We start from the raw sequence: 16305 nt of genomic DNA on the forward strand, positions 1-16305 counted from the left end.
TAAATTTCAATCATTCTACCCTAAAGAAAGTCCACAACTGGCTTGTAACCTTTTGTTGAACATTTTCAGGTAGGTCATCCCGTTTGGTTCAAATAAACAGCTAAAGAATTTGATGAAGCAACTATTTCCAACAAGGTTCATTAATGATAACCGCTCAGTGCAACTTTTCTTCCATCCAATTCACAATCATATTCAACAGAATTTCTGCATTTTTCTTAAAAAGTACAGGATTAGTGTTTCAATCTCTAGTTTCTCAATGGAGTTCAGACTGTCAGATGGAGAGTATAGAGACTATCTTAACTGTTTTCTTACTTGCTGTGTTTGCATGCCTTCCTTGGTCCAGGGCTTAAAGTCGTTATTTGGTGTGGCTAAATTTGCAAGTTGGTAAAATCACCTGGCAATCATTGGTATAGATCTGTAAATAAGTTGGTGTCCTTTTTTTAAAATCAAAGTCCAAAGGGCAAAACATTCTTACTATCATGGCCAAAGGGCAACAGTTCAACGTAAAGCAAACTACTGATTAAATGGAGATCACTTAAAAATCTGTGCCAATTCTGCTAAGGCCCCACACTTGACATACTTCATTTGGATAAACACACAGCTGTATTACTCCACAGCTATACTATGGTGCAATATTAAACTAGAGTATGTTTTTTGCTATGAAGACGATTCACTCAGCATAAGTCTCTGGTCAGCCAAAGAAGTGGCCCATGTTACTATTTAACAGCCGATTTACAGATTACAGCCATGGAAATTTGTAACCAACATGGAGAACTACTCTTAATACAGCAACTACTTAAACATTCAAAATGTCTTCATTTTTAAAAAGATTATGAAGCATCTTCAATATTACAAACACATCACTTTTATTATGAGTTGAAAAAAAGTTACAAAGAGGAAATAACATTCCTTATTCACAAGACAGTCATACCATTCACATAGTATCTGACTTAAATCTAAATTGGAAGGGAAAAACAGGATGTTGAATCCTTTATTTGCTATCACACTATTCTTTCAGAGGGGAAAAATGAAACAAAACCAAAACAAAAAAAAATTCTCTTCGTAGACTTAGTTAGCAACACTTTGTAGCAAGGTGATATTGTCGCCTTTCAGCATGATCCGGCCTGTGGGAAAGAAACAGCAATGTTTAGAGCAGTTGCTTTCCCAAAGAGCAATTTAGTCTGCAATAAACAATGACTTCAACTCCACCACCCTCATCCAGTTCCATTTACTTCAGATAATCTCATAACTGTGGAATTCTCAATTGTCAGTGGAAATTGCACTATACTGTTCTCATAAAGAATGAACACGACACAAAGTAAAAGGTTTTTAAAGTAAGGTTGGATTTTGCAAAATTAGCTTTTCCCGGAGAATGCTAAACAGTTCTCTTACCCAGGGGTTTCCTGTTCTTGGTCTTCATGTGGACCTCCTCAGCATCATCCAAAACCAGGTTCATGTATTCATCAAATCCCTGAGACATGTAAATAAAGGGATTAGTTTATAAAGTTATACCTCAACCACTCAAGACATCTGCCCCCCTTTAAGACAAGGGGTGCACTTGCAGGCACTGTGACAGGGCTAAAGTCTCACCTTTAGTAAAGATCAAAAATCAGATCAGTTTTTCCCATTTTTAATGCTGAGGATTATCCTGCAAATCTATGGTTGATGCTAGTTAAGGTTGGGCTCAGAAGCCCAGGCTGGGTACAGAAACATTTTGCTCCTCTCACTATAAGAATTCTTTTTGGCTTAACAAAAAGAAAGAAAATCTCAGAATGAATCAAAACGCAGTCTGGTCACATAGTAGCAACACAGTAGCACGGTAGTATCCAGTTCCCAGTGGCCTTACCATCTAAGAAACACCTTTCTTTATTCAGAGATGGGAGATGTCACTTAGCAGATGCCCTTATCAAGAGTGACTTACATGCACATTTGTTACTGTACATTAAATAACTGTATAACTGTTGAATAGGAATTGAAAACAAACAGAAATCTTAAATACATTTTGGATTACCACAAATAATCATCAATCGAATAATCAAGAATGCAAATACAGTTACTACAGGTACAGTTTACATTTACAGTTACAATTTCCATGTTCTGCATATCATTAAAATACAAAAGGAAATAACTCAGCATTACATCTTGAATCAGGCATTGTCATTCAAAACCATCTGATTTTCACACGTTCACATTTCTACAGAAATCTATGTACCATTTCTGTTCACCACCAGTACAATTTGGAGCTCATTTTTCTTCCAATCTTTTTCCCTCTCTAAAAATCCCAGAAAAAAATTAAAAATCAGACCCATGACATCCTCATAATTTTTTCATTCATTCTTTTAAACTGCAGTGTATGATATATCCTCCAAAGAGGCATTATTAAAATTCTTCACATCTTGCAGTTTCTCTTTATACTTAGGATGTTTAAAGTGAGGGATAAGGAGTCAACATATCTTCTTTATTAACTGTTCTATATGTGCAATGTATATTTTCTGAGTGAAACCCGTTTTATTATCCAATGCTCTCCTATAGGAACAAAAGACAACTTTCCACTAGAGTTCAGCATTTTAACAAAAAACAAACTACACTGCTAGCTTGCTCGCAATAAACTGAGTTGTGTCTATGCTTATCAGTCATGCTGCGAATAACGTGGGGAAAACGCATCTGAATTGGCTATGGAATACAGCTAATGGTTCCTGTTGGGAACGTCTGTGTACATAAGCCTATGAAAGTCATTCAGTGTAGCCCAGCTTGGTAACATTTCAACTGAAACCAATATCAGTGTTAAATGAAGGAATCCATCAGTATTTCACTCCCCTTTCAAACATAAGAGTATGAAAGCAGTGTGAATTATGTATCTCAGTTAAATTTGCTAGCTGATTATTGCATCTTAAGAGAAAATAGGCAAGGTAAAAGGGTAAATCCAAGGTGCTTTCAGCCATGTTTTGTAGAAGGATCATGAAAACAACTGTATTAAAGGTACCTACAAGAAACGTCAGATGCCCGCAGGAAGCAGAGGCATAGCTCAGCGAGAGAACTAACACATCAGACCAGTTGGACAGTGTAGCAGACTGCACAGCTCATGTTCTGGATCAGAGGTGTGAAGGACAGCCACTGTAGCCACTAAAAGACTGTTGCAATGTATGATACAACAAAAAACTGACGATCACTTCCAACTCCTGTCAGACAGTTTTACTGTTCTTAACTGATCATCTGCAAAAAAAACATCCCATGAGGACAGAAACCTTTAACTCAACTGAGAGAGAGGGGAAGAACTACACTGATTTACTTACAATGATGCAGCCCTCTATCCGCATGTTCACTTGCTCATACAGCCACACTTGGATTCTGGAGCGCTACAGACAGAAAAATAAAGTTACATTAAATAAAGTTATTCATGGAGCTGACAGAGTACATCACAACACATGTAAACTGTTCAACTGCTTTCAAAATTTCCCAAACTACATAATGATGAAAGTACAAGTAAAACAGCATAAAAGAGAAGGCCTCAAAAAACGAATTTTAGACCTAACTAAAAATATTCAAATGTATTTATTTGGCTTTAACCCTCCAATTATGTTGCAGGTCAGTTTGACCCATTTTTTACTGTACAAGAAACACTAGTCAACATCTGTTTTTCTCAGTGAAATTTCATGACTTTTTCTCCTTCGGGGTCATGATGTGTACTAGAATGTCTATGCAGACTTTGCATACAAAGATGAAGATGTGGGACATTTTGACCTGCAGCTTTTTATGTATGTAGAGATTTTTTACAGACACAATAATGTCTCTCTGATGCATTTTTATTGGCATTACTTTATTTCAATTTCAAATTGTTCTAACTGCATTTTTGTAAATATCTGAATGTGAATAAAAGCTTTCCCAAGCCTTCTCCTGCTCAGCATGGCCCCAGCATATTGCCAACAAAGACACTGAAAAATGAGCTCAAGAAAACTTTTATCACTGGTTCTAGACTGTGACATTGACACAGAGGAGGGCGTTTGATTCAGAGACTGAGGATTTTTCAGAGACAAAGGACAATGTTGCTGATGATGCTGATTGTGAATTTTCATCTGATGACGATTCAGAGAAAGGGGGACAAGGCACAGCCCTACCTGCCCTAACCCCCCAAGAGAAGAAGAGGTATGGAAGTATTAAGATCGTAATACAGAGCAGTTCACATTGCCACGTGAAATTCAAGGGAGACTGTCATCTTAAAATGAAATCAAAATGGTTCCAGTGCCTACAGGATTTATAGCCACGCAGATCCATCACATACTATCAGCATTTGAACTCATCCAGTTGAGAACATTTCACTGAGAGGATAAAGGTGTTGGGAAGAAGTGTGCTACGTCAGATCTGTCCCCCACGTGATGATCGTGAAACCAGAACCAGACATGTCAAACGGAGACAATACACCTGCAAAAGCACACACTTACATACTGCACATCAGCTGGAGTGTAAAATCTGAGATGATTTTGACACAGAGAAAAGGATCCAGATAATACCTTTGTGTTTTATATCATTAAAATGGGTATTTTAGAATGACTGAACAGTTCTATCAAAACTGGACTTTGTTATAATGTGAACACATTAAATAATTTGTCATTATTGTGTCTGAAATGAAAAGTGTATGTTCTCAATATGCAGGTGAGACGAATGAAAAGATTTCCCTGTTTTAGAATTACTGTCCGTATTCAGTCAATATACAGCTGGTCAATCTGACCCTCAACACAATTTATGTAACCATTTTTCAACATAATAGGAGAATTAAAACATTTAATGTGGTTTTGCAGACAAAGCTCGTGTGAAACAGAGCTCTGAAAGTTTAAAACTTACAGACAGAAAAATCTCAAAGGAAACAACTCGCGATTACATGCAACTAATTCTGTGCGTATGATGAATATGGACAGTATGTTACAGTAATCAATTACATGTAGGGAAAGGACATGCAAAACTACTCACGTTCTGAAGATATCTGAAAATGAGGTTCTGTGAAGAAATCAGTTAAGGAATACAAACAACACCGCACAAGAACATCACTACAGCCACTTACCTAGTTAAAAGCAAATTTATCTACCCTTGAAAAAATTAGCTAGATCACTACCTATGGTTGACTATTTGTTCACCGGAGTCGGTTCAAACCGAACGCTGCAAAAAAGTGATTTAGACACGCATCATTTGAATCTGACACAGTTCACAGATCGTTCAATCTTGGGATTCATAGCTGCCTTCAAAATGAACTGTATTACCGTGGCACATCTTATCGTGGAACAACCGTAGAGTATTTTACCTTAACGAATGCCTAAACATTACCACCAGTGACATTCACATTCATATAGCCATGGTCATACAGCACATATTTCCCTATGGTTGCTAGGTAGATCAATAGCACTGGCTGCGACCTGATTGACGAGAGGAATGAGCAGTTCGCTAGTTAGCTAGGTCGCTAAGTTGCTAGCTAATGTTACAGTACTCTCAGTAGTTACATAGATTGTTCCCTTAGCAAACTAATGTTTCTTCGCAGCTTGCTAGTTAACAGGCTAAGGGCACACCTAATACTCATATAATCGTTATTTAAATTTAGACTGAAGTTCCGTACGAATGAGGCACCTATCCTGGCTAACGTTAGTTAACAAATCTTTAGCGTAGCTACACTACCTAGCTACCAACCAAGTTAGCAAATTTGAAAAAGGATACAATTGGCTGCACCATAACCTTCTGGACCTTCTGTCCTTGTCCTCTGTACGCCATCCTGCAGGATTACAGTCTTCAGCTATTAAAAATTTTATTTTTATTTGACGACAGCTCCTTCTACTCGATGCTAATGACGAGGACCTCACGTTGCAAGATTTCTTTCTTGTATCAATGGCGCGCTTCCGCTACCGCAAAGCATGTTGGGAGCGAAGAGGTCTTCCAGTAAACCCATTGGCGCCTCCCATAGGTGGGAAGTCACCACTAGGCTGATCGAAGAAACTGAACATCATTAACCATTTCATAGGAATAAGCTATGCAGGAACCTACTGATGGGACTATTTGCTTATGAGAATATACTTGCAGTTAATGTCAGAAAAATACTTGACTGCAATCATCCTCACTGAAGTCTATGAAATACAACTTAAATGTGCTTATCTGTGCACGTTCTTTAAGAACATTCAAAGCACATATTTGAAACTGCATCTCTTAACGAAAGCGTAATCATATAGATTTACCAACCCTGTATTTATAAGAGAACTAGAACACTATATTCTCAGAAAGACACTACTCTTCTCTCCATGTTCACAAGTTTTTTATTATTATTATTTACAGAGGATATTACAGAGGACACTTTTATACTATTCGACTGGCATTTAAAATGAAATCATCCGAAAACACACACAGGTATTCAGATCACACCATCCTACTTCCATACTCAGTTCACATGTGGCAGGAGACATACAAAGAAAGTTGGGGGGGAGTCCATATGCTGCCAGAGGACAACTACTGTACTGTAGCGTGGGAGCATATTAAAACAGTATGAACAGCAGACAAAATCAGACATCTTCCCTGAGAGGCAGCTTTTTCACATTTATAATCCAGATCTTTGAAATTGTAAGAAGTGTTAAGGTTATGCTTGGATGACACCATATTTCCGTGGTGGAATATGTCTCTGCTCGTAAGAGAGACAGGTAAAGCATGGTCCCGTGGCATTGCACAACTGAACTTGAGAGGCTGAACAGCAGTTCATGAGAAGTCCTAAATTCACTCGGTAACAGAAAGATGTACAGCATACAGAAAACGTAAAGATTCAGATTCGCAAAAGGACATCTTGCAATGCATGCATCTCAAACTTTATGACGCGTTACATATCACACTGATGTTGATTAAAAAGAATGAGACAACTTTGAGCATTCTGTAATGACTTCAAAATACTTCCTCAGAACAGAGGACATAATTTAATCAGTCAAGGACTCAAGCTTGAGGACTGAAATTGATTACAACACAGATTTGGTCTTCTGAAAGATTTTTTTTTTTTTTTTTTTTTTTACATTAACACATTCAGTTTTCAGAGCAAACAGTAGTTTCAGAGAACAATGCTGCCACATTAAGACTTTCACCCAAACTGATTGTCTTTTTTAGTGTTACTGAGGTTCACATGGAAACGCCATTATATGCAAAATGGTACAGCTCAAATTAAGAAATGGCATGGTTCATAGTAACAGATGACCAGAATATCTAAGCATGATCTTTAGGACTACTACAGACCTACTAAAAGAGGGCAGCTGCAGGTTGTAAGTGCCACAAATCACATCCCCCTTCAAAGTCAGCTGAGGCATACATATACAGTACAGCATACATAGTACACAAATTGCAGCATTCCAATTTTTCCCCATTTATTACCCTATCAAAGAAGATCAGTCTTAACTTTCAGCAAACAAGAAATTTGCAGCGACTGAAAAACCTAGGTTTACACCATCCGGCAAAGGCAGGTTTTGATCTCTGCTGAAGGCAAGACTGAGCACAGACATAGTGCCCAAAGGTAGGACATACACCTTTTTCTTCAAACCAAAAAGATGCTGCTCCCTTACATCCTGCTTCAAATGAGGAATGATAAGCCAAGCAAATGAAAAGAAACATTTTAATATACATCTTATAAATATTCCCTCTGGGAACACATCAAAAGTCTCCGCATTTAAATGTTAAATCTGCAGAAACTACAGAAAGAAGGGGACATTTAACTGACAAACATAACTACCTTCTAAAAAAAACAAAGTAAAAATTAAAAACAGAATCATATCTGAAACCTTAAAATAGAAATGCATTTACATTTTTCCCCCCTGAAATGAGAGCAGACTGCCTGTGTACGGCATGCCTCCAGAGGAGGAAATGACAACACAGACTGAACTGCATCTGCAGTTCTGAAAGGAGAAGAGCCACATCTGAGGGGACGCAGAGCCTCCCCTCCCAACAAATCAACGTCACGGGTTTGAGCAAGGATGCTGGGAAAGGTGTTCTCTTCCTTTTCGATGTGACATGTAGGGCGTTCTCCAGGGGTGGTGATGCTGATGCTGTGTTTGCCCGTCCTCCGGCCGGGGCCCCTAGCTGCCGATCATCTCTGACAGCTCCAGCAGGAGGTCGTCCTCGCCTTTGGCGGGATCCAGCTCCATCTCGCCGTCCAGGCGGTCGTCTGCAAATTCGTTCATCAGTTCATCCAAGTCGTCCGACGCGGCGGGGCCCGCGGCTCGCGGGGTCACTGAGCTTTGGCGCCGTGCCTTGGGCTGGGTGGGGGTCTTGACCACCGCAGGGCTGTGGAGACCACGGACAAGCAAAGCAAGGGTTACGGGCGTACAAATCAGAGGGCTACGCCACAACAAACAAGGTTACATACATAACTATGGGAACTGAGGACACAGGTTACGTTGACACAGACAAGCGCTTATGAACACATGCAGGCAGCTGCTTAGGCATGCTCTGTACTGGTTTTACCTCTGTGGGGTAGCACGGGGCTCCTTGGCAGATGACACAACCTGTTCAGGTGTGGCGAGGCTGTTCTCTGCGCTGGGAGCAGCATGGAGCTCTATCTCGGGGGTGCTGCTGAAGGATGACACCAAGGATTCTGGGACTGACAGCGTGGGATCCTGAAGGGAAGCTTGCGCATCCATCTCCACACAAGCCGACGGGGATGACGTCTAGAAACATAAGCACACAGGCATGTAATGACACCGTTTCCACTCTCTGAGTCTCACTGCACAGACAAGCATTTGGCCTGCTCAAAAGAAAAGACTGACCTCTGGTGCCTTCACCTCAGCACGCTTGCCAAGCGGCTCCTGCACCTCATCCTCCTCTGCAGCGGGGGCGCTGTTGAGAGGCTTCACTGCAGCAACAGCAGAACGGTGACTCTCTGGGGCTTTCCTCTTCTGGCCTAGTTTCACCTGGTTGGCTGCCTTCATTACAGAAGGCTTCACATTCAGTTTGGGCCTCACTGAAATGTACAACAACAGAAGCATGTAAATAAAGATCCAATAAGGAGTGCTTCCTAAATTATCAACAAAGACCACGTACATGGAATTATTAGATGGCACATCACACTAATAGCACAGAGCACAAATCCAGTACATGAGAAACAACAGCTGATACTGTCAATAGTTACACACCGAAGCTATACTGGCAGGCAGTCCATAGCACTATTTTCTGTGTGGAAATGGTTTTATCCAGATGAAGACAAGCTGTTCCAAAATTCTTATGTGATAATCACTTTCTGGTTCTATGCCCCTTTTCTGATTAGCTGACTTGGCATTAACACAGTTAATTTGGCGTATCGTTGTAAGTTGGGAGTCTATGGGCCCAGTGGCTGTAAGTACCTTTGGTTTCCGACAAGTGCACAGGAGACTTCTTAGTAGCAGCGTCCTGTGCCCTCTCGGCCTGTGGCTCCTCTGGAGTGAGGCTGGGGGCTGCAGGGGGCGCTGGGGAGGCTCTCTTCTGCTTCTCCTGGGTGCAGTTCATGTCGCCGACACCGGCGGAGGGGGAATCTGCCTGCGGAGCAGCAGGTGAGGGCTCGGCCTTCTGTTCAGCCCCGGGCACAGGGCTGGGCTCTTTCTGTTTGAGGGTGATGCGCTGCCGTGCCACTGCCGCCGGGGCCTTGGCCTGGGCAGGGGGTTCGGACGGCTGCGGCGCCGCGCTCGCTTTCTGCCTGAGGGTAGCCGCGGGCCTGTGGAGGGTGGGCGCCTGCTGTTTTGGGGCCGGCGGGGAAGCAGGGTCCGCTGGCGGGACAGAGGACGCCACCTGCTCCTCCTGCTGCTGGCGGAGCCTCTTCTCCCGCATGATCTCCTCGAAGGTCTTCACCTTCACGCTCCCGCCGGACGAGTCCACCTTCCCGTTCGCAGAGCCCACCTGTGGAACAGAGAGGAGAGACGGCAAGAGCAAGAAACATTACAGGGCAGCTCCTTCAGAGTCAACCACACAGCCATACTGCACAGAAGAGGCCTCACCTCTGCAGCTGCAGGCTCCGCCGGCTTCTCTGTGGCCTCTGGTGTTTTTGCGTCGCTGGCGTTGGCCGCTCCTGTGAATTCAAAGGTGCCAGTTAGCCTCAGTTAAACGGAAGCTCATGTGTCCAAACATGCTGGGGATGCTTCAGCAAGGCTGTGGCCATTGTATTTCATTGGCCAGCACTGAAGTCGCGTGACGGAATACACCACGAAAAATAAATCTGCAGTTAGACTCAGACAGAAAGGGGGGAGAACCTTTGAGGGAATTCACCTGCAGCCGTGGTTTTGTTGATGCGCAGTATCCTCCTTTTCAGGGGAGCGGATGCGGGGCTCTCCTCTGGTTTGGCCTCCTGGCCCTTGGCCGGCATCCGTGCAGCCTTCTCCTTGCGGATCTCCTCCAGCGTCTTCACTCGGACTTCGCCGGGCTGCGCGGCCGTCTTCCTCGGGCCTGTCTCCTCCGCAGGTGCCTCGGAGGTGCCGACTCCCTCCGACGCAGGCTCTTCAGGGGCCACCTTCTTCTGCTCCTCCAGCTTCTTCTTGGCGTGCAGGATCTCAGAGAAGGTCTTCACGTGGACGCCAGCTATGGGCTTGCCAGCTTTCTTTACAGAGCTGGGGGCCTTGGAAGCAGCGGTGGTGGTAGTGATGGCCTGTCCCTGAGCCTGAGACTTGGCAGCCTTCTCTTGTCGGATCTCTTCCAGGGTCTTTATGCGGATCTCTTCAGCTGGCTTTGAGTCTCTGGTACTCTCTGTTGTTAAGATGGTTAAGTTAACTGTTAAGACTCAAAGAATGCTGGGAACAATGTTCATTAGCCCGAAAGGAATGACTACCCAACCAATTTTCTCCAGCTTACCAGTTTCACCATCAGTAGCTTGTGCAGGCAATCCCAGTCGGTCCCGCACTGGCTTTAAAGCTGGAGAATGGGGAAGAAAAGAATTTAAAAAAGAGAAGCTTTGACATTGGAGAATACATGAAAGTTAGGATCAAGCAAAGCCCAAAAACCACCTCACCTTTTGAAGCGGGAACATTTGTGTCATTATCAGGAGAGTCCACCTTTCTTCCAAGGCGCTCGGCGAGTCTGCGCTTAAGGGGCGGCAAATCGCTTTCTACCGGCAAATCTGCAAAGGTAAATATACACACTTCACTTCCTCACTGCTGCTAAGAGCCATAGAGAAAATCATACAGATGAATAAATCTATAGAAATGAAAACACTTCGATAAACCCTAATAGTATTTGAAAGACTGCAGCCTAAGCTGGGTCCTTTAAGGATTTTCCAATTATCTGCCTGCTTTAAATGCCTTAACTGCCACAGGTGCAGTGCAGGTGTCCTCTGAACTAAACCCAGCTACTCTCACTAACGTCACTAATAGAAACAAAAGACCAAAATAACTTTGATAATAATCTAAGCAAAGTATGACTCATAATCCACACACTTTTACCCAACAACTACGAACCAGGCAGGAAGCACAAAGGTTAGCGTGTTTAAGGTTACAGTGACAGAGTGGCATGTAGGATACCTTTCTGTATAACGAACAGCTGTTCTCCAGTGAGCGCGGCCTTTCTCCTCCCCAGCCGCTCGGTGATGTTCCGTCTCACTGTCTCTTCACCCTGCTCTGGGGCACCTGTGTGGGAGCAGGGAAAGAGAGTATTCCCAATTACAGTCAAAGCCAAAGTTCAGCTTGTGTATGTGACTCACTCTCACAGGACACTTTTGAACAAGAAAAAAATGGAAAGATGAGACTTCAAACTTTCCAGACACTGTCTCGTCTCTGCTGAATTTGAGATTACGATCTCTGAAAAGACACCAATCTCTTCAAATGGCCTTTACATTTTTTGGCTTAATTCTATAGCACACTGCGGTTACGGCTCCTTGGATGCAAGTGTTTAGAATAACAGGAGAGCTTTGAAGAAGATTATAACCTTTTGAACCTGTAAATTCATTCAACATATTGCAGAGATCAAAGAACAGAAACAGATAATAAAATTATATTTAATCAATAATAAACTTCTCACATTCAAGCCATTTGCACATAAAGCACTGTAAAAAAACATCCAAGGTAAAACCTACTCTGTTATTGTACAGAGCCAGATGAGTCTCTCCAGCTGCTTACCTTCCTTGGTGGTGAGCAGTGACGGCTGCACAAAAGACCTGATGTTCTCTTTTTCCACACTCGACCCATTGTTCGGCTGGGCTGGTGGAGAGAGACCGCCAGTGGCGGATTGACCTTTGAGAAGAAAGAACATTTTAATTCTATACGTCTGTATAAAAGACTCACACGGATCTTTATAAGACAGTTAGGAGTCAATGACAAATCAGCAACAGCTGGAAGAGAAAAACGAAGCCTGCTGCAGACAATGTTTCAGACCTGATGCACAATTACCTGCTTTCTTTAAATTTGCTTTGAGAGCTTTCCTCAGTCTGATTTCTTCAAGAGTTTTAATGCCAAAGTTTAGAGAATCATCTGTTATGAAGAGAAAAAAAACAGAATTTAGAAAAAGGAAGCAGCATATAAAGCTTATGTAAAAGGCAGTGGAGCGGACCAATACCATACCTTTATTGGTGCTAGAGATCAGTTTCCTGGGTGAGACCATCCTCGATGTGCTCTCCTCCCCTTCTTCAGAGAACTGATCTGGAGACACACACACATACACAGCGTGAACACCACTCCATGGAACCGCTTCATACAAACCAATGCTTCAGTGAGGAGTTCCGTCACAGAATCTCGTACCATCCTCATCCTCGTCCTCATCATCTGCGGGGTTGATGACCACCGGAGGGTGGGTGGGGCTCGGCACGTTCTCCAGGGTCTCAGCTTTGATGACCCCACGGAGCTGGGGGTTGGCCGGGCTGGCGACGGGCACTGGGGCTGGTGGGGGAGGATCAGCCAGCGGGACCGCCTCCTCCTCCGCCTCCTTCCTCGGGATAGGAGCTGCTCGAGAAAACGGAGCACCACTGACCCACGCTCTTCTCCAAATGCCTGCTGTACTGCAACTACAACACGTGTTCATACGGAAAACAGAATGGCGTTTAGGGCTTCTCTCACCTTTGCTAGGAGGGACAAACACCCCGTCAATCATACGAGGTTTTTCGTGGTGGAACGCACAGTGGGGCTTCTGGCAACCGGCTGGCTGGTTCTCCCAGTAGCAAGGAATCTCACTGCGCTTCTTCTGCACGTGGTTCAAGGTAAAAAGAAAAAAAAAATCACGTACGAGTCGAATGACAACAATGGCAGCACATACAAAACATGACCACCTCCGCGCGTGTCAAAAGAGAGCTTTGTGCAGAGTGTTTACCTTGATGTCCATGTGGCGAAACTTGCAGATCTTGCGAAAACAGCGGTTCTCCTGCCAGAGGTTGCACACGGTCTCGCTGCCCATGGCCGCCTCACAGTGACGGAAAGGGCAGCAGTCACCCTAGAAAAGGGAGAGCGCTCTGCATTAGGGAAATAAGGCTCCATTATGAGGAAAGCCAATCCTCATGACCAAACCGCTTTTTACAAAATTCATCATTCTCAAAAGAGACGCCAGTGCACAGGAGCCTGTTCTGCCATGCCATCTTTAATGGCCGCACTGACAGCTAAACACTGCGTATCGATACAGGAACCTCCCAATGTGAAATATTCTCAAGCACACTGAAAGAAAATACTGTTTTTGGTGCCCCTTTCATGCCGGGTGATGACAGCTGGCCCAACAATCCGATTCAGATTTAATCTGTACCAAGACTTGAAGCTAGGTGTACTCATCCTACCTTGGTGCAGGTGGAGTAGTAGTAGAAGTAGCAGTCATCTCCGTTGTTAGACATGGCTGGGCTGGAGCGGTGAAGGTCTCAATTCTGGGCTGATCACTTCCTGGGTCAACTGTCTTCAAGGCCCACGGGAGTTTCTCTGCTCAGAGCGGGACAGACGCGTTAATGACACCAACGTATCTATCCAAGCGCCGCTCTCTGGCTACCACTATGAGTGAAATCGAGCCAAGCGCTACATGCGATGGCGCCCTTAACATCATCCACACCGCCATGGGCTACATGGGCGGCACCCGTGCTGCCAGCCTGTTCACCTGCAGTGGTGGAGTAGGCGACTCCTCTTCACGCACTTCTGAGAGGTGCCTCCTTGGTGGGCGGTCCTGAAGGAACACTCATTCCATGAGTTAAGAGGGAAATGGGGACCGGAGACACCTGTGTCCTACGTCCCTTCTCTCACAGCTCAACACAGCTCAGCTGCCTCGTTCACCCTCAGCCTGCAAATTACTAGAGAGGGGTGGCCGAAGGAAGTCCTTTTTTTTTTTTTTTTGAATGGGGGTGAAGGGGGTGGAGATCTCTTCTCTATGGATGTAATCCCAGAAGACAGCCAAGGGAAAAAAATGGGGAGGGGGGGATGAAAAAACTGCAGTGAAGGTTAAAAAAATTTTCTTCTTACAATTGGGTGGCAGAGGAAGAGAATTATTGAAGGGGCTGTAGCAGCAAAGGCTCCCAGGAGCAAGAAAAAGAAAAAAACGAGAAAACCAGCCGTCTTCTGGGTATCTATTTTTTTCTTTTCACATAAATTCTATCTGATTCCAGTGATCTTCAGGCATGTAGAAGTAGCTGCTTCTTTACCTATATGTAGAAAGAAAACAAACACTTCCCCGACATTTAACATAATGATACTACGAATGGCAGTCAAACATGATCACAAAGCTCCTTTTCCCGCCCATGTTTTACCTTGTATGAATAAGCAGAGCGAATACCAAGGTTTCTATAAGTAACGTGCAGAAACCATTTCAATGTATTTTGGGCTAATGGAACAGTAAATTTGGGATGGACTCGAAAAGGTTTTGCCCACCTTCACATGGCAAGTTACAGTGCTTGTGCTGTCATTCGACACAGCAACAGCATGCCGTTTCTGTAAATTGTACAACAGCACGTGGCTCCCATTTCGGCAGAGATCTAGTTCATGTAATTTCCTTACGAACTGATCTCAGCTTTGCAAAATACAGAGCCCGTGCATTGCCACCAGACACATCTTCTACAAACACTGACATTTATCAGCTACCGTAAAATTCTGAATTTGGGAGAGTGTACATTAAAATCTTGCCATGTTTTCCTTGTTTTTAAAGGGACCTTACGAGCATCATCTGGCTCAACAGTCCTGTAAACGTTCATTGACCGTTTCTCTCGATAAAGCGGGATAACAGACATTTTCTGAAGTAACGTCATTTCTCGGGCCACTTGCAGTAACGTTAGCTAGGTGGAAAAAATAGCGTAGCGCTAAGCGTTAGCTATAATTTTTATTACAAGCAGTTAGCTAGATAGCCACCTCCATTTACTAACTAGTTTACCTAAAGAATTGCAAAACAAAATCCATGGAGCACAGAAATGAAACACGAAACAAATCGACAAGACGGTTTACCAGCAATTACTGGGGGTTTGCGTTTTTCGTCATCCACGGTACTGTAACACACAATTTTATAGAACGTTAGCTAGCTATTTTTCACATAGTGTCATTCGAAAAAAGAACCTGGATACAGCTGGCTAGCAGCGCTTTTGTTAGCTAGCTCGTTAACTAACTAGCTCTTCGACCACATTTTTTTTTTGCTCAAACTGTCAAAGCCGACAGCGTATCGAAGCTGTTAGCATACAAACACCTCTCAGGTTATTCTGATTTTAAGAACACTTCAACAACTGTGGTTGTTTTAAATTTCCCCAGAAATAATGTGTTTGCTAACATGTAATAACGAATTGCACAACCTTCTATGCAAACGCTATCCGGCTTACTTGCAAGCGAGTTATCCAGCTACTGATCATATTTTTCAAGGCCTTGTCCGGCCTAGCTGCCGTAGTTAGTTAGTTAGCTAGCTAGCTACCTAAAAATGGCTAACCAGCTATAAAATATACAAATAAACCCCACTTTCGGTTTAAATATCCAAATGACAGTATAAATAAGATCAACAGAGTGGATATTTCAATGAAATAACGAATTAGTTACCAGAATTACTTAAACAAGTATCTAATATTCCTTCTCCCACAAGAGCACAAACAGGTCGCTCCTCTCCAATCCCTTTCTTCGTTCCGTTCTGTACCTAGAACAAAATGGCGTCAGCCCAGGCGGGGAGTATGCATAGATATGCAAAGACTAGAACGGTTCGTCTTATTTGATTGGCGTGAAAGTACACTCCCCAAAATGGCGTCCCGAAAGAGCAGTCAATGAACACACATCGAAAACCTTATATTCTGAATCACAGTGAAACTCAGTACTGTGGAGTATGAATTAGCATACTTTATGATTCAATCCTTTGCGATGCGCCATTTTTTTGTTTTCACACGATTGTACCTAGTTTTATAACTGGAACCACTCTAGTAACTCT

At 43.3% G+C, this 16305-nt stretch overlaps 2 protein-coding genes across 5 annotated transcripts; both read right to left on the bottom strand.

Moving 5' to 3' along the window:
• Positions 1 to 854: 854 nt before the first annotated feature.
• snrpe (small nuclear ribonucleoprotein polypeptide E) lies at positions 855 to 5876 on the bottom strand. The gene is made up of 5 exons (XM_036530561.1): positions 5701 to 5876; positions 4966 to 4992; positions 3294 to 3356; positions 1393 to 1471; positions 855 to 1124 (listed from the first exon to the last, which is right to left on the bottom strand). Exons 1-5 carry the CDS (start codon positions 5752 to 5754, stop codon positions 1069 to 1071), a joined length of 279 nt encoding a protein of 92 aa, XP_036386454.1. The 5' UTR covers positions 5755 to 5876; the 3' UTR covers positions 855 to 1068.
• Positions 5877 to 6272: 396 nt separating this feature from the next.
• Positions 6273 to 16008, bottom strand: zc3h11a (zinc finger CCCH-type containing 11A). Of its 4 annotated transcripts, XM_036530558.1 has the most exons (19): positions 15927 to 16008; positions 15351 to 15391; positions 14020 to 14085; positions 13712 to 13847; positions 13258 to 13377; positions 13008 to 13131; positions 12693 to 12893; positions 12516 to 12593; positions 12345 to 12425; positions 12075 to 12188; positions 11481 to 11585; positions 10973 to 11080; positions 10816 to 10875; positions 10237 to 10710; positions 9969 to 10039; positions 9342 to 9870; positions 8769 to 8962; positions 8467 to 8669; positions 6273 to 8286 (listed from the first exon to the last, which is right to left on the bottom strand). In XM_036530558.1, exons 4-19 carry the CDS (start codon positions 13763 to 13765, stop codon positions 8079 to 8081), a joined length of 2724 nt encoding a protein of 907 aa, XP_036386451.1. In that variant the 5' UTR covers positions 13766 to 13847; positions 14020 to 14085; positions 15351 to 15391; positions 15927 to 16008; the 3' UTR covers positions 6273 to 8078. The 4 variants fall into 4 exon arrangements, with proteins under 4 accessions (XP_036386451.1, XP_036386453.1, XP_036386449.1 ...); XM_036530560.1 differs by lacking the exon at positions 15351 to 15391; XM_036530556.1 differs by having other exon boundaries at positions 14020 to 15391.
• Positions 16009 to 16305: the final 297 nt, after the last annotated feature.

This window comes from Megalops cyprinoides, chromosome 6 (assembly GCF_013368585.1).
Source record: "Megalops cyprinoides isolate fMegCyp1 chromosome 6, fMegCyp1.pri, whole genome shotgun sequence".
Classification (NCBI taxonomy): Eukaryota; Metazoa; Chordata; class Actinopteri; order Elopiformes; family Megalopidae; genus Megalops; species Megalops cyprinoides.

Bases quoted from the DNA above. Each gene is read 5' to 3' on its own strand.
- zc3h11a (XM_036530560.1), bottom strand. From the start codon at position 13,765: ATGTCTAACAACGGAGATGACTGCTACTTCTACTACTACTCCACCTGC. The intron at 11,081-11,480 runs GTATCCTACATG...TTACCTTTGCAG, and splicing joins GCTGTTCGTTATACAGAAAG to ATTTGCCGGTAGAAAGCGAT. The intron at 10,711-10,815 runs GTAAGCTGGAGA...TCTTAACAACAG, and splicing joins AGCTACTGATGGTGAAACTG to AGAGTACCAGAGACTCAAAG.
- snrpe (XM_036530561.1), bottom strand. From the start codon at position 5,754: ATGGCGTACAGAGGACAAGGACAGAAGGTCCAGAAGGTTATGGTGCAG. The intron at 4,993-5,700 runs GTATCCTTTTTC...ATTTCTTCACAG, and splicing joins AGGTTATGGTGCAGCCAATT to AACCTCATTTTCAGATATCT. The intron at 1,125-1,392 runs GTAAGAGAACTG...TCTTTCCCACAG, and splicing joins CAAGAACAGGAAACCCCTGG to GCCGGATCATGCTGAAAGGC.